This window comes from Periophthalmus magnuspinnatus, chromosome 20 (genome assembly GCF_009829125.3).
Source record: "Periophthalmus magnuspinnatus isolate fPerMag1 chromosome 20, fPerMag1.2.pri, whole genome shotgun sequence".
Lineage (NCBI taxonomy): Eukaryota > Metazoa > Chordata > Actinopteri > Gobiiformes > Gobiidae > Periophthalmus > Periophthalmus magnuspinnatus.
In genome coordinates, this window is record NC_047145.1 from 14,042,938 (window position 1) to 14,064,460 (window position 21,523).

Genomic DNA, 21,523 nt, shown 5'->3' on the forward strand with positions numbered 1-21,523 from the left:
ACAAGTGTGAGCCTGCTGGTGCTGCCCTGTCAATGAAATAAAACAAAGCACTGCACAGGTGGTTGCTGTAATATGCATGTTTCTAGGATTTATTATTTATTGGACGTACGCAAATCAAAGGGGATAATTGGTGGAACTGGAGTAGTAATATTAAATAAGGGAGGTCAAGCCACTACAACTGCATTGTGGGTTACTGACTCACCAAAGAACATATCTGCAACATATGGTCTGTTTCAGGGTTGTGAGATTACTGAAATAATTCGATTTAAGTCAGAATAAAAGAATGATACAATAGAATTGAGTGATAATAAATGAAGTTGGTGGTCATTGTCAAACTACATACACTCACCTGAAGGATTATTAGGAACACCATTCTAATACGGTGTTTGACCCCCTTTCGCCTTCAGAACTGCCTTAATTCTACGTGGTATTGATTCAACAAGGTGCTGAAAGCATTCTTTAGAAATGTTGGCCCATATTGTTAGGATAGCATCTTGCAGTTGATGGAGATTTGTGGGATGCACATCCAGGGCACGAAGCTCCCGTTCTACCACATCCCAAAGATGCTCTATCGGGTTGAGATCTGGTGACTGTGGGGGCCATTGTAGTACAGTCAACTCATTGTCATGTTTAAGAAACCAATTTGAAATGATTCGAGCTTTATGACATGGTGCATTATCTTGCTGCAAGTAGCCACCAGAGGATGGGTACATGGTGGTCATGAAGGGATGGACATGGTCAGAAACAATGTTCAGGTAGCCCGTGGCATTTAAACGATGCCCAATTGGCACTAAGGGACCTAAAGTGTGCCAAGAAAACATCCCCCACACCATTACACCACCACCAGCAGCCTGCACAGTGGTAACAAGGTGTCGTAACGGTGCGGATAGGACCAAAGGATGCAGACCAGAGCAGTTTTAACAGTGTTTATTTACAGCGGTGAAAATGCAGTCTTTAAACAGGTCACAAGAGCAGGTACAGGAACCGGGGAGCGGGAGACGGGTCAGGCGGGTGCGGTGCAGGTAGAGGCGGGCAGGACAGGACCAGGACGGGGATAGAAGCAGGTGCGGTACCAGGGCGGGCGGAGCAGACGAAGACCAGAGCGGGGAGCGGGTGACAAACCAGAGACCAGGACCGGACAGGAGACGAGACGAGCAGGAGACGAGACGAGCAGGAGACGAGACGAGCAGGAGACGAGACGAGCAGGAGACAAGACGAGCTGGAAGCGATACCGGACTGGAACGTGGCGGCAGGAGCTGGGCGAGTAGAGGCAGGAATCTGGAGGGTGCATAAATCCAAATGAGCATTTGCAGGAAAGTACCAAATAACAAAGCTTAGCAAGAAACATTCACGTTTTACACGCGGACGGTCTGGCACCGAGTGTAGACTGCCAAGCCTTCTTGTACTCAGCAGCAGGTGGTGGTGATTAGGCTGATGCACCCCAGGTGTGCACGGGAGGAGTCAGGCACTCCACCCAGCTCCAGACACACAGGTAGGGAGGGGGAGAGAGCACGGGAGGACAGGGAAAACTGACATCATGACAGTACCCCCCCCCTAAGGTCCACCTCCTGGTGGACCCCCAGGCTTGTCAGGATGAGCGCGGTGGAAGTCTCTCACCATGTCGGGGTCCAGAATGCGTGCCCTGGGCACCCAGGATCGCTCCTCCGGACCGTAACCCTCCCAATCGACGAGGTACTGGAGGCCCCTACCACGGCGACGAACGTCAATCAGGCGGCGGACGGTGAACGCCGGGTGGCCGTCAATGACTCGGGCGGGCGGTGGGGGATCGGCCGGAGGGCACAGGTCGCTGGTCCGGACTGGTTTAACCTGGGAGACGTGAAAGGTCGGATGAATCCGGAGAGACGGGGGTAACTGGAGGCGCACCGCCGATGGATTTATGATCCTCATGATCTTAAACGGTCCCAGGAATCGGGGGGACAGCTTACGGGAGTCCGTCTTCAGCGGGACCGTCTTGGCGGAGAGCCAAACCATCTGGCCAGGTTGGTATACGGGCGCCGGGACACGGTGGCGATCGGCCGTCGCCTTAGTGCGCGCTCCAGCCCGAAGAAGGGCCGCCCTGGCCTTCTTCCAGATCCGGCGACAGCGCTGGAGATGGCGCTGAACAGACGGGACGGCGAGGTCCCTCTCCTCCGTGGGAAAGAGAGGGGGTTGATATCCAGCGATGCCTCGAAGGGAGACATACCTGTGGCGGAACTCACGAGGGAGTTGTGAGCGTACTCTATCCAGGGCAGGTGAGTACTCCAGGTCGCGGGTTGGCGGAGGCTGTGCACCGTAGGGCCGACTCCAGGTCTTGGTTGGCCCGCTCCGTCTGCCCATTAGATTGTGGATGGAACCCGGACGTGAGGCTAACCGTGGCCCCCAAACTGTTGCAGAAAGACCGCCATACCTGAGAGGTGAATTGGGTCCCTCTGTCGGACACGATGTCCACCGGGATGCCGTGGAGTCGGAAGACATGACTGGTCAGCTGGTCGGCAGTTTCTTTGGCTGTGGGGAGCTTAGGCAGGGCAACGAAATGGGCGGCCTTGGAGAAGCGGTCCACAATGGTGAGAACCACCGTGTTCCCCTGGGAAGGGGGAAGGCCCGTCACGAAGTCCAAGGCGATGTGGGACAAGGGCGACGAGGAACTGGGAGAGGATGCAAGAGACCAGAAGGGGGTGAGTGGGAGGCCTTGGCCCGAGCACATACCTGGCAGGCGGCGACATAAGCCCGGGTGTCTGTGTCCATCGTGGGCCACCAGAAGCGTCTCCTGAGGAGGGAGAGAGAGCGACCGGCACCAGGATGGCAGGCGAAACGGGAGGCATGGACCCACTGGAGCACCTGAGACCGGACAGAATCGGGAACAAACAGTTTATCTGGAGGGCCGTTACCTGGGTCGGGGTCGTTGGTCTGGGCCTCTCGGACGGTGTCCTCGATATCCCAATGGACCGCGGCCACCACACACGAGGAGGGGATAATTGTTTCTGCGGTGACCGGGCTATCCTCCAGGGCGAACTGGCGGGAGAGGGCATCTGGTTTGACGTTCCGAGATCCGGGGCGGTAGGTGAGGAGAAAGTTGAAGCGGCTGAAAGAGGGACCAACAAAAAAAAAGAAAAAAAAAAAAAAAAAAAAAAAAACCAAAAAAAAAAAAAACAAAAAAAAAAACAACGAGCTTGACGGGGATTGAGGCGCCTGGCGGACTGGATGTACTCCAAGTTTTTATGGTCGGTCCAGACGATGAATGGTTGCTCCGCCCCTTCGAGCCAGTGGCGCCACTCCTCCAAGGCCAGCTTTACGGCAAGGAGCTCCCGATCCCCCACGTCATAATTGACCTCGGCCGAGGACAATCGCCGGGAAAAGAAGGCGCAGGGACAGAGGCGGTTGTGGGGGTCGAACCTCTGCGAAAGCACGGCCCCCACTCCCGAGTCGGAGGCGTCGACCTCCACGATGAATTGCCGTGAAGGGTCGGGCTGGTGCAGGATGGGAGCGGAGGTAAATAGTCTCTTAAGCTTCTCGAAGGCTGTCTGCGCCTCAGGAGACCAGGCAAACTGCAAAGCAGGAGAGGTGAGTTTGGTTAAGGGCGAGATAACCCTACTAAAATCCCGGATGAAACGTCTATAAAAATTGGCAAAGCCGATAAATCTCTGGAGCTGTCTCCGGCTGGTAGGAACGGGCCACTCAGTGACAGCCTGGATCTTTTCAGGATCAGCTCTTACTTGGCCCCGCCCCACAATGAAGCCCAAAAAGCTGACCTCCTCTGCGTGAAACTCGCATTTCTCAGCTTTCACGAACAGTTTATTCTCGAGGAGGCGCTGGAGAACCTGGCGAACGTGCTGGTGATGCTCCTGGGGGGACCGCGAGAAAATCAAGATGTCATCCAAGTAAACAAAGACGAATCGGTTAAGGAAATCACGGAGCACATCATTGATGAGGGCTTGGAATACGGCAGGGGCGTTGGTGAGACCGAAGGGCATAACCAAGTATTCGAAATGTCCCAGGGGTGTCTTGAAGGCCGTCTTCCATTCGTCTCCCTCCCTGATGCGCACCAGGTGGTACGCATTCCGCAAATCCAACTTGGAGAAGATGGTCGCACCGTGGAGGGGCGTAAATGCCGAGTCCAGTAAGGGAAGCGGGTATTTATTCTTTACAGTTATATTGTTCAGACCCCGGTAATCAATGCAAGGCCGCAGGGATTTGTCCTTCTTAGCCACAAAGAAGAACCCCGCTCCCACGGGTGAAGTGGACGGGCGGATGATTCCGGCAGCCAGGGACCCACGGATATAGTCCTCCATTGACTCGCGTTCAGGTTTAGACAGGTTATATAGCCTGCTAGATGGTAGTGGGGCACCCGGCAGGAGGTCAATGGCGCAGTCATATGGGCGGTGGGGCGGTAAAGAGAGGGCCTTGCTCTTGCTAAAAACCTCCCCCAGGTCGTGATATTCAGCAGGCACCGAGGACAGATTGGGGGTGTCTGGGGACGGATCAGCGACAGGAACGGACCTCCCGGCCGGAGGGAGGGCGGACCGAAGGCACTTGGCGTGGCAATCGGGACTCCAGCCCGAAACTCCGCCCCTGGCCCAATCGAAAACAGGGTTGTGGGCGCGTAGCCAGGGGTAACCAAGGACCAGAGGAGAAGCGGAGGAGGACAGGACATGAAACTGACGGTTCTCTTGGTGGTTGCCGGACAGAATCACGGTGACAGGTTCTGTGATGTGAGTGATGTGCCCCAGAAAACGTCCATTGAGCCCCTGGGCATTTAAGGGGCGTTCGAGGGGCTCCAGGTAGACCCCGAGCTGCTCCGCGACTTGGGCATCAATAAAGTCCCTCTCAGCCCCGGAGTCGATAAGGGCGGAAACGCATAAGGTCTCTGTGCGAACGCACAGGGTGGCGCTGAGCCGCAGTCTATTAGAAGAGTCCAGGATGTGTTGCTCGCCCACCAGTACTCCCAGCGCTACTGGTGGGCCCCCCCTTTTGGCCGAACTGGGCAAGTGACCACATAATGTCCGCGCTCACCGCAGTAGAGGCAAGCCCCGGCCAGACGACGCCTCCGTTGACGCTCCTCGGCCGACACAAGGGTCCTGTTGAGTTGCATGGGCTCATCCGGCGGGGGCGGGGCAGCGCGTGGCTCCGGCGGGGCCGGTGACCGGCGTCTCTCTCGGCGACGAGCCCGTAGGCGGTTGTCTATACGGTGAGTGAGGGAGATGAGGGTCCGCAGGTCGGGGGGTTCGTCCCGGGAAACCAATTCATCTTTCAAAGTCTCGTTCAGGCCCCGCACAAACACAGCCCGCAGCGCGCTGTCCGTCCAGTCCAGCTCCGCCGCATGTGTCCAGAATTCAATGGAATAATCCGCTACCGTCCTGGAGCCCTGGCTGAGAGTCAATAACCGGGAGGCAGCATTGTCCTGGTAGTGCGGGTGGTCAAACACCAGCTTAAACGTGGACACAAATTCATTAAAATCCAGGCTATCCACAGACGTCTTCATTAGGCGCGCCTCTGCCCACTGGAGAGCTCTGCCCCGGAGTAATCCACATATATATCGGATCTTGGTGGCCCCCGAGCTGAAACGAGAAGGGCATTGCTGGAACATGAACTCGCACTGGAACAGGAATCCGCGACAGAGGTGAGGTTGTCCAGCATACGGCTCCGGATCCGTGCCTCTCGGCTCCGGGAGGCATGGTGGCGCTCCAGCTGCAGCAGGCGGGGTGACGAGGAGCGCGGCCACCTGGTGGTTAAGCTGTGCCACCTGCTGGGACAATGTCTGATTTAGCTCCAATAGAGTTCGAATGGATTGTTCGTGCTGACCCAGCACCGCCTCGGGGTGAGAGTGCGTGAGGCGGCGCATCTGGTCCGGATCTGAGCCTGCTTGGTCCATAGTGGCCAGACCGTTCTGTCGTAACGGTGCGGATAGGACCAAAGGATGCAGACCAGAGCAGTTTTAACAGTGTTTATTTACAGCGGTGAAAATGCAGTCTTTAAACAGGTCACAAGAGCAGGTACAGGAACCGGGGAGCGGGAGACGGGTCAGGCGGGTGCGGTGCAGGTAGAGGCGGGCAGGACAGGACCAGGACGGGGATAGAAGCAGGTGCGGTACCAGGGCGGGCGGAGCAGACGAAGACCAGAGCGGGGAGCGGGTGACAAACCAGAGACCAGGACCGGACAGGAGACGAGACGAGCAGGAGACGAGACGAGCAGGAGACGAGACGAGCAGGAGACGAGACGAGCAGGAGACAAGACGAGCTGGAAGCGATACCGGGACTGGAACGTGGCGGCAGGAGCTGGGCGAGTAGAGGCAGGAATCTGGAGGGTGCATAAATCCAAATGAGCATTTGCAGGAAAGTACCAAATAACAAAGCTTAGCAAGAAACATTCACGTTTTACACGCGGACGGTCTGGCACCGAGTGTAGACTGCCAAGCCTTCTTGTACTCAGCAGCAGGTGGTGGTGATTAGGCTGATGCACCCCAGGTGTGCACGGGAGGAGTCAGGCACTCCACCCAGCTCCAGACACACAGGTAGGGGAGGGGGAGAGAGCACGGGAGGACAGGGAAAACTGACATCATGACACAAGGCATGATGGATCCATGTTCTCATTCTGTTTACGCCAAATTCTGACTCTGCCATTTGAATGTCTCAACAGAAATCGAGACTCATCAGACCAGGCAACATTTTTCCAGTCTTCAACTGTCCAATTTTGGTGAGCTTGTGCAAATTGTAGCCTCTTTTTCCTATTTGTAGTGGAGATGAGTGGTACCCGGTGGGGTCTTCTGCTGTTGTAGCCCATCCGCCTCAAAGTTGTGCGTGTTGTTGCTTCACAAATGCTTTGCTGCATTCCTCGATTGTAATGAGTGGTTATTTCAGTCAACGTTGCTCTTCTATCAGCTTGAATCACTCATCCCATTCTCCTCTGACCTCTAGCATCAACAAGACATTTTCGCCCACAGGACTGCCACATACTGGATGTTTTTCCTTTTCACACCATTCTTTGTAAACCCTAGAAATGGTTGTGCGTGAAAATCCCAGTAACTGAGCAGATTGTGAAATACTCAGACCGGCCCGTCTGGCACCAACCAACCATGCCATGCTCAAAATTGCTTAAATCACCTTTCTTTTCCCATTCTGACATTCAGTTTGGCGTTCAGGAGATTGTCTTGATCAGGACCACACCCCTAAATGCATTGAAGCAACTGCCATGTGATTGGTTGATTAGATAATTGCATTAAGGAGAAATTGAACAGGTGTTCCTAATATTCCTTTAGGTTAGTGTATATCTGAACATTTTACTTTAGGCCGCAGGTCTTCATCATTTCACTAGATGGCGTCAATGGTCCATAATATGAATGCACTACATTCAAAACATGTAATATTGACCCCTTGTAACAAATATTGTCACATTTTTCAATTTAGATGTTATGATAAACAAACACATGTATTTTAAATAGATCATTATACATTCTAAATTATCTGGTTTGGATTAACAAATAATAATGCATTTGAAAAATAGGTTCAATGGAAAATGTGACACAATAAATAATAAATAGGGTAACATTTTCTAGTATACATACTACTCCAGTTATAAAGCAATAAGTCACCTTAAATCTGCCTTGATTTCCCAAACAAAGCCTTTTCTTTTCAAATGCCCCGCTGGTTCCCTCTATAGGACGGCAGAGGTAACTGTAGCTTGTTGTGTCCTGCTCGCAAGCAAAGAGACAGGCCTGATACAATGGCTCCTGCAGTGTAAGCAGATGAGGTGTACAGACAGGTCTGTGGTGTGTGGAAAGTGCTGGTGGAGGCCAGGCCCAGAGCCCAGAGCCCGAAGCAGAGGAATAGAGGTGCCTATCTGCCCAAGAGTACCACAGGATGGGGGCAGGGAAGACGCTGAAGTTTGCAATATGTGAGGTGCTTCAGTTTGTGGGGCTGTGTGTACCACTCTTTATTGTTATGCAGAGGTTTGCAGTCATTGTATCTAAAGTCAAAGATCTGGCTCAGCCTCCTGGTGACAGCCGTACAGCTTACTGGTTAATTGTTGCAGCCTCTGTGGCATATGTCACCTCCACAGCGCTGTTCATCTGGGTCCCTCTCAAGTATATGGTTTTTCAAAAGAAGAAGTTTCTCATTGGGAGGAAGAAGTGGTGAGTGTGTTTTGAAGCAGTAACCTTATTTTCACTTGGTCCAATCTGCTCCAAAATCCATTCAGTTTAACTGTAACACTCTCTCTCCATCTCTGTGTCAGGAGGCCTGTGGCACTCGTCTATGTGATCCTTTCCACGTTACCCTGCTTTGCCTTTCTCATTGCCAGCTCAGAGGTACAGTTTTTCACACACCATTAGACCTCTCTTAATATATTAGGACCAAGAAAATATTTGCAATGATAGCTATCTTTGTAAGCATTTTGACGAAGTCTGTAGCTCCCAAAGGAATTATCCTCAAACCATGAACAAGAAGCCACTGATAAGCAGCTGGGTTCCTGTTCCTGTCAAAAATGGCCTTGTCAAGTCATTTGTCTATGCGGCACATTTCTCTTCCTGGCTGGACATAGGCCAGCTTCTCTGGGCTGTTTTAATGTGGCACTTTCTAAGAGCACACTGACCTTCCAGACCTCTGCTTATCTGCTGCCTTTACATAAGAGCTATAAATTATCCCTCTTTTTGCTTTGTTCTGTGTCCTCCTATTCGACTGAAGTTACAAATTGACCTATTAATATTGTCTTGAATACCAAATATCCACTAATGACTTACTCAAATTACTGTGAGCGTAATTTGATTTAGTGAATATGCATATCTTTAAGTTAGAGTAACTGTGTTTATCTAAAGGTTCAGATCCACAACAACATGAAACATGACATGTTCATGGAGGTCCCTGTGTCACTCATCCTCTTCTCGCTCATCTGTATGGACGTAGTGGAGCGGATACGCCACTTAAGACTGACAGGCCGGGGTAAGACCTGCTGTCCATGTGCTCACAACACTTCACATGCTCAGGAAATTCAGTTAGCTGTGCACACTTCTCATCATAGTGCTGAATAGCCAGAAGTTTATTTTTCTGAAGAAAACAGTGGTCATGGGTTAAGAAAATTACAATTTTCTTAGAAATACATTTTCAACAATTTACAATACAGATATAGCTTCTCACCTAAGTTGCAATGCAATTCTTTAGCTCTAACCACAGTGCCACGCAATGGGATAGAGTGTTTCTGCATCATAACTCACCTACCTTCACATTGTAAATTTCCCAGTTTGCTGAAAGTCTATTTCCATTCTCTCCTCCCTTTCTTGTTGTGCTGTTCTGTGCTGGTCTATGGACCACAAAAACACAAATATCTTAAAATTTTGGCCAAAAGTTTATTTAAAATTAAGTTATAATGGAATGTTATAGTGCAGAAATATATTTTACACTGTGTGTACCAAATGCCTTAGGCTACTTTTTGACGGGAACTGAAAAAACTTGCAAGTCTTTTTTTATGTTTTCAGCTAACGACAGAGACAGAGAAGCAGAGATCCCCTCTACAATCCTCACACACATGGAGCCAGTCACACCACTAAATCCGCTTGTCCCGGGGCCTGCAGTGCCTGGGGCAGCTGTGCCCACGTCTGTACCCTCAGCATCACAGCACAACAACAACCGTAACCCAAATGGTGCGAGCATGCGTCCAGAGCCCAACGGGACAGTCCCACTGGTCTCGGATCATCCAGGTAACTCCAGGAGACCGTTCAGTATTTCTGGACTCAGCTCCCGTTCTGAGAGCATAGCGGCCTACCCCATGTCCCCTTACACATACACAGGACCTTTGCGCTTCCTGTGTGCCACTGATGCAAGAGCGGACGTGATAGTGGACAGCTTCATGTTTTGGATGGACACAGTGGAGATGGTACGGTCAGCGGGCCACCCCCTGGTTTACTACTCAGGTTGGGTATTCCCCATTTACATCTTCAGCTACCTCTCTTGCCTGAGAGTGGTGGTGATGCCACACAGCCCTCTGCTCTCCTCACTCGGGGTGGCACTACAGGATCTACCTTTCTTCTTTGTGCGTGCCGGATTAGTTGCGTTTTTTGGTTTTGTTACCCCTGTTCTTTACATGATGAAAAACTTGCTAATATGTCTGGCATTTATTTATTTTAACTTCATGACCAAGCTAAGGATTTTTAATACAGAGAGGATGGTCTTTTAAAATTGTGACCTTGTCACCAAATATATTTTAGTAGAAGCACATAAAATATATAACACCTTTAGGGCATAGTTAACTTGGACCTAAATACAGCTCAACAAAAGACAATTTAAAACGAGTCTGTTAAAATAATACTGGACAGCACAACATGCAGCAACGCCAAGGAAGTCCCCAGTTTAAACTCAAAGTGGGTCACGTTTTGCTGCCAAGAACATTCCTATGTTTATCCTGAATGTTTTCTACTCTTCTGTTTCCTTAATCAATGCACCTTAAACAAAGGTTGGGCAATATGATAAGAATGAAACTGTAACCTGATAACATGGTGATATTCTATTTTGCAGGTAATGTCAGATTATGATATATGTTTTTTTTTACATTTAATTCAGCTCTATGCTCAAAGAGAAACACATTTCCCTACCCTTGTCAGCCTGTTATGCTCTGAATGACAGACAGGTCGAATTAATGAATCACATTTAAGTGTGTGCTCTCATAAGTAGCAAACGGTGTTAGTTATGTCTTATATAATGTACATAAAGATTCTAACTGTATGGATTGTGATATAATTGAAATCATGATCTTAGCTCTAGAAAGTCATATGATTTATGTTGGCAAATTGCCCATACCTACCTAAACCCCTGTACATGGCATTTGGGGTTTTCTACCCCTTTTTACATTATTGGAGTAATAGTAATTAACTGTGTGATCAGTTAAAGTACATGCACATATACATGTGTGGGAGTGTGGAATTTATACTTTCTTTGCTAAATTCAATAAAATGTTCAGATACAACTGTCAAACTGTGTATTAATATTGGGTTGGTTCATTTCTGAGATACGGGTATTTAAAAGAAATTAGATATTGTGACACTCTTTCCTCAGGAGAATGTGTTTCCTGGCACATTTCTGCAAAACAGGCTCATCCATGTTCCCACAAATCTCCCGTGTCATCACACATACAATAAATGGACCAGTTATGGCTAGCTTTGCTTTATGTCATGTTGTCAGCAAAACTACCAAATTTGACTTCAATACCCTTTGTCATATTTTTTGTCTTATTTTAAGTTAACTGCAACCAAAAATATATTTTTTATACAATATGAAGTTACATAAAACTACTGAGTTTACACAGCTAAAATCAGAGCCCCGTACAGCTGAATATCTACTGACCTTTCCAGTGAAGAGGAAACAGGACTTCCCTCTGTCCACTCTCTTGTCTGATCTGCACTCCTATGGACTACATTCCCATTGACACATGGCCACACTGCTAACCTATATTTTTTTAACCTAGTTCACTGTACCATCAGAATCTACAATGGAATGAGCAGAAGATTACAAGCCAGTCATATACCTTTTTCACTTTGAACAAATGACCATATAAGCCAGCAGAAATCTTCACCAAGCACTACCTAATTATAAGATGTACTGAACAGAACTAGAACAAGAACTAATGCATGCATCCAACTGACCACATACCTTGCCCATTCTTAAGAATGTTGAAACAATTATAATCAGTATTGTGTTTTGTAATTGGATGAATCTGCTTGCCAAGCACATCTTTACGTCTTTGCACTCTGTGTAAGAAAACATCTCTTTGAAAACTGGAAATTGCTGTGTTGTGTAGCCCCCCATGTGACAGGATATCCATTGGAGTGATTTGGGAGAAAGCACAATGTCTGAGTGTCACTGCTGCTCTGGGTCTCACACCTTGGCACAGTACACATGCAGCCACATGACAGCACCACTCAGCACTGCCAGGATCATGTTAACCAAAGTCACTTTAGTGCTATGTCTGCTGCAAGCTATCTGCATCACAGCTGATATAGGTAAGAATCTACACTCCACTTCACTCTGTGACAGTAAGTAGCGGTGAGTTTTAAAACGAAATACTTTTACCTATGTCATCAACATTTTGGATAGAAAATTCCATGCAAAGAAAAAGTATATGCAAGGAAGGCATTTCTCTGGCAGTTTAAACCTTCATTTTGCTGTCATTTTTTTTGTCTAATCAAAACTATTGTGCAATGTAGAGAAGATTTTACCCTTGCTAACATTATGGTTGCTAGGTAAACGTTATGGAATTACCTATGTAAATCATCTGCTGCCCATGTCTAACCAAGAAGTAAAATTATAAACTTCACCAAAATTAAAATATAATATTTAAGAATTTTGGTGAAATCTTAATTATCATAATCATCATAATGTTGATAAATATATTTCAGTGAAATGTATGATCTTACCTGTCATATGCACTAAATACATGTACATTTTTCATATTTTTCGTAGACAGTGGTTCCTTTTTGATCTATAATGAGGACCATAACAAGTGTGTAAAAGTGGAGAGTGCTACCTCCATAACAGTTGCCCAGTGCAACCCTCATGCCAAAGAGCAGCAGTTCCGCTGGGCGTCAGAGTCCCGCATCCTCAGCCTGTCCCTCAAACTCTGCTTGGCAGCCACCGAAATCAAAGACTGGGTCAAAGTGGTACTCTTTGAGTGTGATGAGAAGAGCGAGCTGCAGCACTGGGAGTGTAAAAATGACACCTTGTTTGGTCTGAAGAACCAAGACCTGCACTTAAACTGGGGAAACAAGAAGGAAAGGAGTATCATGGTGTACAAGGGCTCGGGTTTGTGGAGCCGCTGGAGGATCTACAGAACACGAGGCGACCTGTGCTCCAAGGGCTATCAAGGTCTCTGAAATTAAGTAAACAAAACAAAATAACTTAAAGTTTTCTGATCTTGTGACATCCCTAAAGGACAAACCTTTTAAATCTAATGCACATCTTTTAACAAAGATTCAGGTAGTAAAAGTTTCTATTTGCTCACCTGACAAATAAAATATATTGTGGGAAAACAAATAGGGTCCTCAAACACAAATTCATTGTCTAAGTATTAAGTATTTTGATGTACACTATGTTTAATCATGACCTCTTTGTTCTCCTCAGAGATCTTCACTCTTGGGGGCAATGCATTTGGAGGGCCATGTCAGTTCCCATTTAAGTTTGCTTCCACGTGGTATGCTGAGTGCACAAAGGACGGCCGCACAGACGGACACCTGTGGTGTGCAACTGAGAGGGACTATGAAAAGGATAAGAAGTGGGGCTTTTGTCCAACCAAAGGTAAACAAAACCACTTTCATTGATAAAAAGTAAGCACAAATAAAATTGCATATGCATTATAGCCTGACTGATCTGGTTGCTGACCCCATAGATGCCCCCAACAAAACAACATCAGAGCTTCCTCCCATGAGAAGTCTTCACACAAATGTGCACATTTCCCCCTTTTCTCACCAGCTCCATTCCCCTGACTCTGCTCCAATCACCAGGACAGGAAAAGGACAAAGATAACACTAACCACTAATACTTACTGACACATGCGCCCCCAAAATATGAGTGAATAATAAAGAAAATACTTTATAAGGCTGTGTTTTTGTGCAGCCACCTCGGGCTGGGACACTGACCCAGTGACTGGAGTGGAGTACCAGAGGAACCTTCAGGCTGTGCTGACCTGGCACCAGGCCAGGAAGAGCTGCCAACAGCAGGGAGCCGAGCTGCTCAGCATTGTCGAGCTGCATGAGCAGTCCTACATCACAGGTACAGCACTTAAGCTGATCTGGGCAAGCACAATCATGTTATTTTACACTTACAATAGTTATCTGCTGTTTACATTTTTCCACACTCTCTGTGGATGTACTGCCATCCTTATTCTAAGGATGGAATTAAATAGTCATCACAACAACACATGTGTTTACTGTTTGTTGAGGCAGGACTGACAGCTACTGTCGGGACTTCACTGTGGATTGGACTACACAGCTTGGATTTTGACAGTGGCTGGCAGTGGAGCAATGGAAACCCATTCAGATACCTTAACTGGGCACCAGGTAAGTCCTAGTTGAATGATTAAATGTAGATAATTGTAGTGTAATATTGTGTAAAGACTTGTCAGTTGATAGAGCATTCACCATGTGTCCAACAGGCCATCCTTCTTCAGAGCCAGGGACCAACTGTGCAACCATGAACACCGCAAAAGCCTCTAAGTGGGAAAGCAGCTCCTGCAACAAAAAACTTGGTTATATTTGCCGACGAGGAAACTCTACAATTCTTCCTGCACCTCTAAGTAAAATAACATTCAATCATTATGAGCAGCAATGTTATTTTGTTACAGTGAAGAAAGCTGCCTTCATCCAACAGGCAGGGACCAGCCTAGCTTCTGCCCAAACCATTGGGTCCCATACTCTGGAAACTGTTACTACCTCGATAGGAGTAAAAAGATGTGGAAGGATGCTCTTAGTGCCTGTCACAAAGAGGGAGGAGATCTGGCTAGCATAGCCAATATAGAAGAGCAGAGCTTCATTGTCTCTCAAATGGGATACTGTAAGTATAAAGCAGTTCTTCAGTTTGTACCAATATTTTACATGTATATCATGGCATTTTTAATTACATACTGCAGATTACTTTTAGTATTGTTATTTTTATCCCACATTGATCAATTATCATGATATATTTGGACTCTCAGTGCCAACTGATGTGATTTGGATTGGCTTGAATGACCAGAAAAATTCGTTGCTATTTGAATGGTCAGATCGCTCCCCTGTCACCTACACAAACTGGCTGAGTGACGAGCCGTCCCATGCAACAAATCTACAAGAAGACTGTGTCCTCATCAGAGGGAAGGTACTGGCTAATACTGAACCACAAGTCAAGGTCTGAACTAGATCCAAACTAATATTATTTTATATAAATAGGATGGTAAATGGGGGGATCACATGTGTGAGAAAACATTTGGTTACATCTGCAAAAAGAAAGGATCCTCGAGACCAGCAGAGGGCACACACAAGGAGACTAACCCAGGATGCAAGCTTGTGAGTTTACTTGATAATTATATCATACATAACTTTTCTATAACACTTTCTTTTGTGTCAGGGATCTGTTAGGTATGGTCCATATTGTTACAAAATTGGAGCGGAGACAAAGACATTTGAAGATGCAAAAACAGCCTGTTCACAAGAAGGATCTGCTTTGGTGGATGTGGGTGATAGGTGAGGTTCAAGTCAAGAATTATTTGATAGTAATTAAAACAGCAATAGTCATCCATTCAAAATGAGATAATGATGCACAATAAACAGACTACTATGAAAGCACCGACCATTTAGTCACTAGACTTGGTATCTGAATACAGGCTATGTATGTTTCTTCTACAAAGAAACAATTATTCTCTTGGCTCATTTAAACAAACAAACAAACAAACAAAGAAAATATGCTCTAGTATTTCTTGCATATAATCAATATGTTTTTGTATGTTGTAGGTATGAAAGTGCCTTCTTAGTCAGTTTAGTAGGCTTGAGACCAGAGAAGTACTTCTGGACAGGACTTTCCAATATGCAAGATAAACATAATTTCAAATGGACCACATCAAGAAAAGTGACATTCACTAACTTTAATGTCGGCATGCCAGGTGCCCCACCTTTGTACATCAACAGATGACATCATAAATGTGTATTATTCTTTTAAACGTCTTGTGTGTCACAAAAGACAGGAAACAAGGATGTGTTGCTATGACAACTGGAGTGTTCGCTGGATTATGGGATGTTATTACCTGCACCAACAAGGAGAAGTACATCTGTAAAAAGAAAGCTGAGGGCATTCCCCCGACCACAGTGCCTCCCACAACTCCCTCTCTGACCTGTGCATCTGAGTGGACCCCCATCCCAAACAGAAATTTCTGCTTTAAAGTGATAACTCTGACAGCAATATCTGTAAGGTGATCACGTCTGAGCAGAAATGTCAAATCTTTTTTCTGTAACAGGTTTTTAAGAAGGAAAAGGATTCAAAAAGGACTTGGCAAGGGGCATATGATTTCTGTAAAGCCATTGGTGGAAACCTTTTAAGTATTCATAGTGAAGACGATCTCAACAATGCCAGGTAACATACTCAGTATATCGATTAAATAATGTAATTTTTAATCCTACAGTTACTTTGATAAAAACTATAAATAGGTTCACAAAACCAGTTTGGATTGGCCTGCGTCTCCAAGGAACTACTTTTGAGTGGACTGATGACTCTCCTGTAAGTCATTTACGCATCTACTACATATATTTACAATATTGATTTTTATATGTTGACAAGAAAAGCTTCTTACATATATTGTTCCAAAATTATGTCCTAGTTTGAGTATGAGAATTGGGGTTATGGTGAACCAAATAACCACAATGACAATGAACACTGCACAGAGCTCAATTCGTACTATGGCCGCCCCTGGAATGACAGGCACTGTGGTTTTTACAGTGACTGGATCTGCCAAATACGCAAAGGTAAAAACGCTTATTTCAACTAGTTTTTTAGAACATTGCTTTTACATTACACTTGTTTTTTTAGGGATACTGCCAAAACCAGAACCTGCTGATATTGTCCCAGGTACCATTCATTGCGTCATAAAAAATGAATTTGTATATATCTCACTTTAAATGTATTTGAATGTATTACAAACATGTTCTTCACAGTTTACAACAAAACCAATGATGGCTGGTTTATATACAATGACACACAATATTTTATCAACAATGAACTCCAGCCAATGGAAAGTGCTCGGGCATTCTGCAAAAATAACTTTGGTGATCTCGCGGTCATCACAGGAGAGAGTGAAAGGAAGTTCCTCTGGGAAATTGTAAGATTTTAACATTGTTTTTGCACATAAACCATACCAGGCATGTATTTACAGTTTGATTTGTTGTAGATTTTGAAGGGCTCAGAGTCACAGTACTACATTGGCATGACTGTGAACTTGGACAAGTCCTTTAGGTAAGTCCAACTTCCATTTATAATTTCAATTACTAAAATAAAATAATGGCATTGTTATTTTGCAGTTGGGTGGATGACACTCCTGTAACGTATACTGCCTGGGAAAAGAATGAGCCAAACTTTGCAAACAATGATGAAAACTGTGTAACTATATATAAAAGTATGGGTAAGTTCAGTCAAAAAAAAGTACCTAATATCTTGTATTTTTTAATGCAACTGCAATGAATAATGGCAATTTCCACGATGTCAATGTGTTAATTATGTGATTATTTATATGATCCATCACATAAGTATAAGCCAAGTATATTATTGTAACATGTTTAAAGACAATGAGTTATCTGGATTTTATACTACAAAAGTTTGAAAGTTCACCCATCAACTACTTAATCATAATCAGGATACTAATACTGCCTGGTCTTTGAATTACATAATAGTACAAACAACATGTTACAGGATACTGGAATGACATAAACTGTGGCTTGGAACTTCCATCTATTTGCAAAAGAAGCTCTACCTTCACCAACACAACGGTAGCTCCAACTGACATTCCCAAAGGAGGCTGTGCCCCAGAGTGGACAGCATTTCAGGGAAAGGTAACTAAACCCTTGTTATGTTGGCAACTGTAAAATCTAATTACATTCTATGCATGTCCACATGTGATTTGTCTACTTTAGTGCTACAAAGTTGTAACAGGGGATAACAAAAAGGACTGGCAAGAAGCAAGGACATATTGCAAAAATCAGGGTGGAAATCTGGTGTCCATCCTCAACAATAAAGAGCAAGGTCAGCACAATCAAGCACAAGCACAATCAAAGGCAACAAAACATTATTAATGTTTAGTACTCTGTATTAGCATTTCTAACCACCCAGATGCATAAATACACTGAAGACCTCTGGATTGGCATGAATGATGTCAACTGGGAGATGCACTTTGTTTGGACGGATGGAAAAGGCATTGGATACACTAATTGGGCTAAAGGACACCCTGCCTCGGTCCCAGATGGACGCTTCTCATTTGCTTCCTCAGAGGTTAATTCTTATGAACATCTGTAAATAAGGTGAAACTCTGAGTTGTTTCAAATTGTGTTTTCTTTTATGTAGACTTATGACTGTGTAGTTATGGTGGGAAGCTCCACTAAACAAACTGGTTTATGGAAAGTAGACGATTGCGAGTTGAAGAGAGGCTTCATCTGTAAAAGAAACATTGGTGAGTAATCTCTCTCTCTCTTTCTCTCATTCTCTCTCTCTCTCTCTCTCTCTCTCTATATATATATATATATATATATATACTCATATATATTACTACTCAGTTGTATTTTTACCCAGATTCCCAGATTCAAGTTGAGCCCACTACTGTTCAGCCAAAGTCTTTTTACAAACTTGGCAACGACTCTTACAAACTTGTGACTCAGAAGATGAAATGGGATGAGGCGAGGAGGCAGTGCCAGGCAGATGATGCAGACTTGGCCAGTATTTTGAACCCCATCACCCAGGCCTACTTGACCCTGCTGATGTCCAAACACAATGAGCCCGTGTGGATCGGCCTTAACAACAACATGGTACTCTTTCATTCAAAGAACTGTACAATGAAAGTACACCTGCCGTACATAATAGTTCTACTTAATAAAATATACTTAGCCTTAATAAAGCATAAACTAAGATTGCATTCATAATAAATAGTTAATTAGGATGATTCTGGCATAGTAATTTCTTAATCAAGAAGTTATGGTTAGGTAGTTGCTAACCCCAAATAATTAATAAACTATTTGTTCATTATTGATTATGTTTTTATTCATGCTTTATTAAGGCTTGTTAAAGTGCAGTTATTATAAAATGTTTCCTACATAATGATTATTTTAATGCAGACAGGGGGACGGTTCAAGTGGATTGATGGTTGGTTCATGTCATACACTAAATGGGGCGCAGATGAACCCAAAAGTAACTATGGCTGTGTGTACATGGACACAGACAAGACCTGGAAGACAGCGGAATGCACCAACAGCTACCAATCTCTCTGTAAGAAGTCACCAGGTAAGACACCCACTTATTTGCAGAGGAGGAAAATAAATATTAACAACAACAAATACTGAAGTTTTTATTTTTAATTGAGTAGATTTTTTTAATTACTATGTTTTTTCAGTAGATTTTTAACATGTACTTGCATTTCAAGCCAATATAAATATATATTGAAATATATTTAAAATTGTCCCAAGTCCCAATCGCCCATAACACAAATAACACACACACATAACAGCACTGCATCACCTGCTCTGACTGGCCAGAGCTCAGAGGTTAATCATGTTTTGAATAAAAGGCTGATCTAAAATACTACTAAAATTGCACATTTTATACTTTTACTCAACTACAAATTGTCACTTGCTATTGTAAATAGGGAAATTCATAAAACATTAGTCATGTAATGTAACTGTACTTTTTCTTGAGTACATTGCAGTATGCTTTCCACCACTTTTTATTTAGTACCTACATCTAAAAAACGTATTAAAATTAATTATCTTTCAGACCTAGCTCCTACACAACCACCACAACTTCCAGGAAACTGTCCTGAACTAAAAAAGAAATTGACGTGGGTGCCTTTTAGGGGCCACTGTTACTTGTTCTTGGGCTCCATGGTGGATAACTGGGCTCATGCCTCGGTCGCGTGTCTCAAACTGGGTGTGTATAGGATCACATTAGTATTCACATTTACAGAGGTGAATGGGTGGAGTAACTAGTGGCTGCTGTATCTCTCAGGTGGAGCTCTTGTCAGCATTGAAGACCCTCAGGAGAGTCAGTTCATCCAACAATACCTGGAGGTGCTACACGACGAAGCCAAGTGGTTCTGGACCGGCCTCTACAAGAATCATGATAGTAATAAGTTACTAAAACATAAACACAACTATGGATGGGACAGGAAACAAAAATATGGTTTATCATGATAAAAAGGGTAAACAATAATCATTCGTGGGACATATTAAATACTCGTGATCATCGCCAACAAAGATAATGGCCATTATATCACCAGAATGCTCTTGTTTTCCATAACAAAGTACAATACTATAACCTATTGGAACCTCTTCATAATATTAAAATTATTACTATTACTTATTAATTACTCATACCCGTAACATTTTTAAACTGTCAGCAACTAATAATTTAAATTTAAGTATAATTGCAGTGAATACCAAAGTACCACAGTGAGGCAGCAGTGGTTCTAGTGCATACTGTTAGGCAAAACACTTCACCCACCTTGCCTAGTTTAATCTGGTGTGTGAGTGAGTGCTGCTAGTGGTCATAGGCCGAGTCCCATTAATGTATCAAATATGAATTTATCCTGTTATTTACTCACAAGTGACAAGATTTACTCTGACCAGTTCAAATGTTTGCCCATTATTATATATTATTTATATTTTTATCATGAGAATATGATTAAAGGCTGGACCTCTGCTTCTTTGCATTAATCATTTTACATAGAGCTGTTTTAAGATATGTTTGTTCTTGTGGCAGGTAGGTGGATGTGGATTGATAACACAGTGATGGACTACACTAACTGGAAGCCTGGGATGCCTACTAAAGAGCAATGTGTTGAAATCAACTCTGAAACTGGACAGTGGAGCACAACCAGCTGCAGCCGATACAGATCCTACATCTGCAAAACACCCAAAAGTAAGACGCACCACGTTTGAACCTCCACATAAAACAGTAAGAAATAAATATTTATGTTACAAGTGTACTATTTTTTCAGCTATTACGCCCACTGAGAAACCTCCATCTGCTGGTAAGTCCTGTCATGAGTTTAGATGTTCAGAAATGATTAGATGGTTGGTTACTGGTCAGTGTGTTACTACCTGAATGTTTCCTTTTAGCCCATGTGGTAAAGGAGGAGACGCACAGCTCAGCAGGCATCACAGTGGCTGTGGTTCTGGTTGTAATCGCTATAGCAGGACTTGGAGCCTTTCTCCTTTTCCGGAGGAGGATACCCATGCCTGCTGTCTTGGGAGAGAGCCACTTTGACAACAAGCTTTACTTCAACAATCCCATCCGCACTCCAGTGGACACTAAGGGCCTGGTGGCTAATATAGAACAGAATGAACAAGCATAGACACACATCGCCTGTTTACACCTCTTGTTTTGTTGCTATGCTTCAAGAACACTTCATATAGCAAAGGAATGAAGTGTATCTATTACCCACTGACTGCAGTGGTTAGTCTAACTGATGGCCAAAATCACAATTTTGCATCCAGTATATAATCATTACACAATATGATTAGTTGAATGAGTATGGGATTTTTTTTTATGAAAAAATAACTATGATCATGAACAATAATAATAGCCTATTTGTGCCTTGTTGTAAATAATGGTTTAATAAAAATGTTTTAATGTACTATTTTTGTTATTTCATGTGTTTTATGTGTTAGAATATAAACATACTGTGAAGGAATACTGCATATGTTGCCTTTAAAGATTTCTCTATAAATGATCGATTATAAAAACAAAATATACATATTATTTTTTACAGTAACTACAATTATTAGTCACCTCCAGCAGTAGATGCCCCCCGCCTCTCATCACATCAT

General features: G+C 44.5%; 2 protein-coding genes across 2 annotated transcripts; both read left to right on the top strand.

Annotated features, from left to right (window-relative positions):
- The first annotated feature begins 7,748 nt into the window (after positions 1 to 7,748).
- Positions 7,749 to 10,161, top strand: LOC117388089 (transmembrane protein 236-like). The gene is made up of 4 exons (XM_033985556.2): positions 7,749 to 8,125; positions 8,227 to 8,299; positions 8,807 to 8,930; positions 9,464 to 10,161. Exons 1-4 carry the CDS (start codon positions 7,854 to 7,856, stop codon positions 10,159 to 10,161), a joined length of 1,167 nt encoding a protein of 388 aa, XP_033841447.1. The 5' UTR covers positions 7,749 to 7,853.
- A 1,699-nt stretch (positions 10,162 to 11,860) lies between these two features.
- On the top strand, positions 11,861 to 21,296 carry mrc1a (mannose receptor, C type 1a). Its single transcript, XM_033985552.2, has 30 exons — positions 11,861 to 11,980; positions 12,441 to 12,842; positions 13,098 to 13,271; positions 13,590 to 13,745; positions 13,919 to 14,032; positions 14,128 to 14,268; positions 14,343 to 14,525; positions 14,668 to 14,825; positions 14,897 to 15,013; positions 15,075 to 15,190; positions 15,458 to 15,606; positions 15,684 to 15,883; positions 15,958 to 16,073; positions 16,148 to 16,217; positions 16,318 to 16,462; positions 16,527 to 16,565; positions 16,652 to 16,815; positions 16,885 to 16,949; positions 17,015 to 17,115; positions 17,403 to 17,542; positions 17,624 to 17,732; positions 17,803 to 17,978; positions 18,051 to 18,156; positions 18,276 to 18,508; positions 18,815 to 18,980; positions 19,470 to 19,622; positions 19,701 to 19,817; positions 20,454 to 20,612; positions 20,692 to 20,724; positions 20,813 to 21,296. Exons 1-30 carry the CDS (start codon positions 11,887 to 11,889, stop codon positions 21,046 to 21,048), a joined length of 4,332 nt encoding a protein of 1,443 aa, XP_033841443.2. The 5' UTR covers positions 11,861 to 11,886; the 3' UTR covers positions 21,049 to 21,296.
- The last annotated feature ends 227 nt before the right edge of the window (positions 21,297 to 21,523 follow it).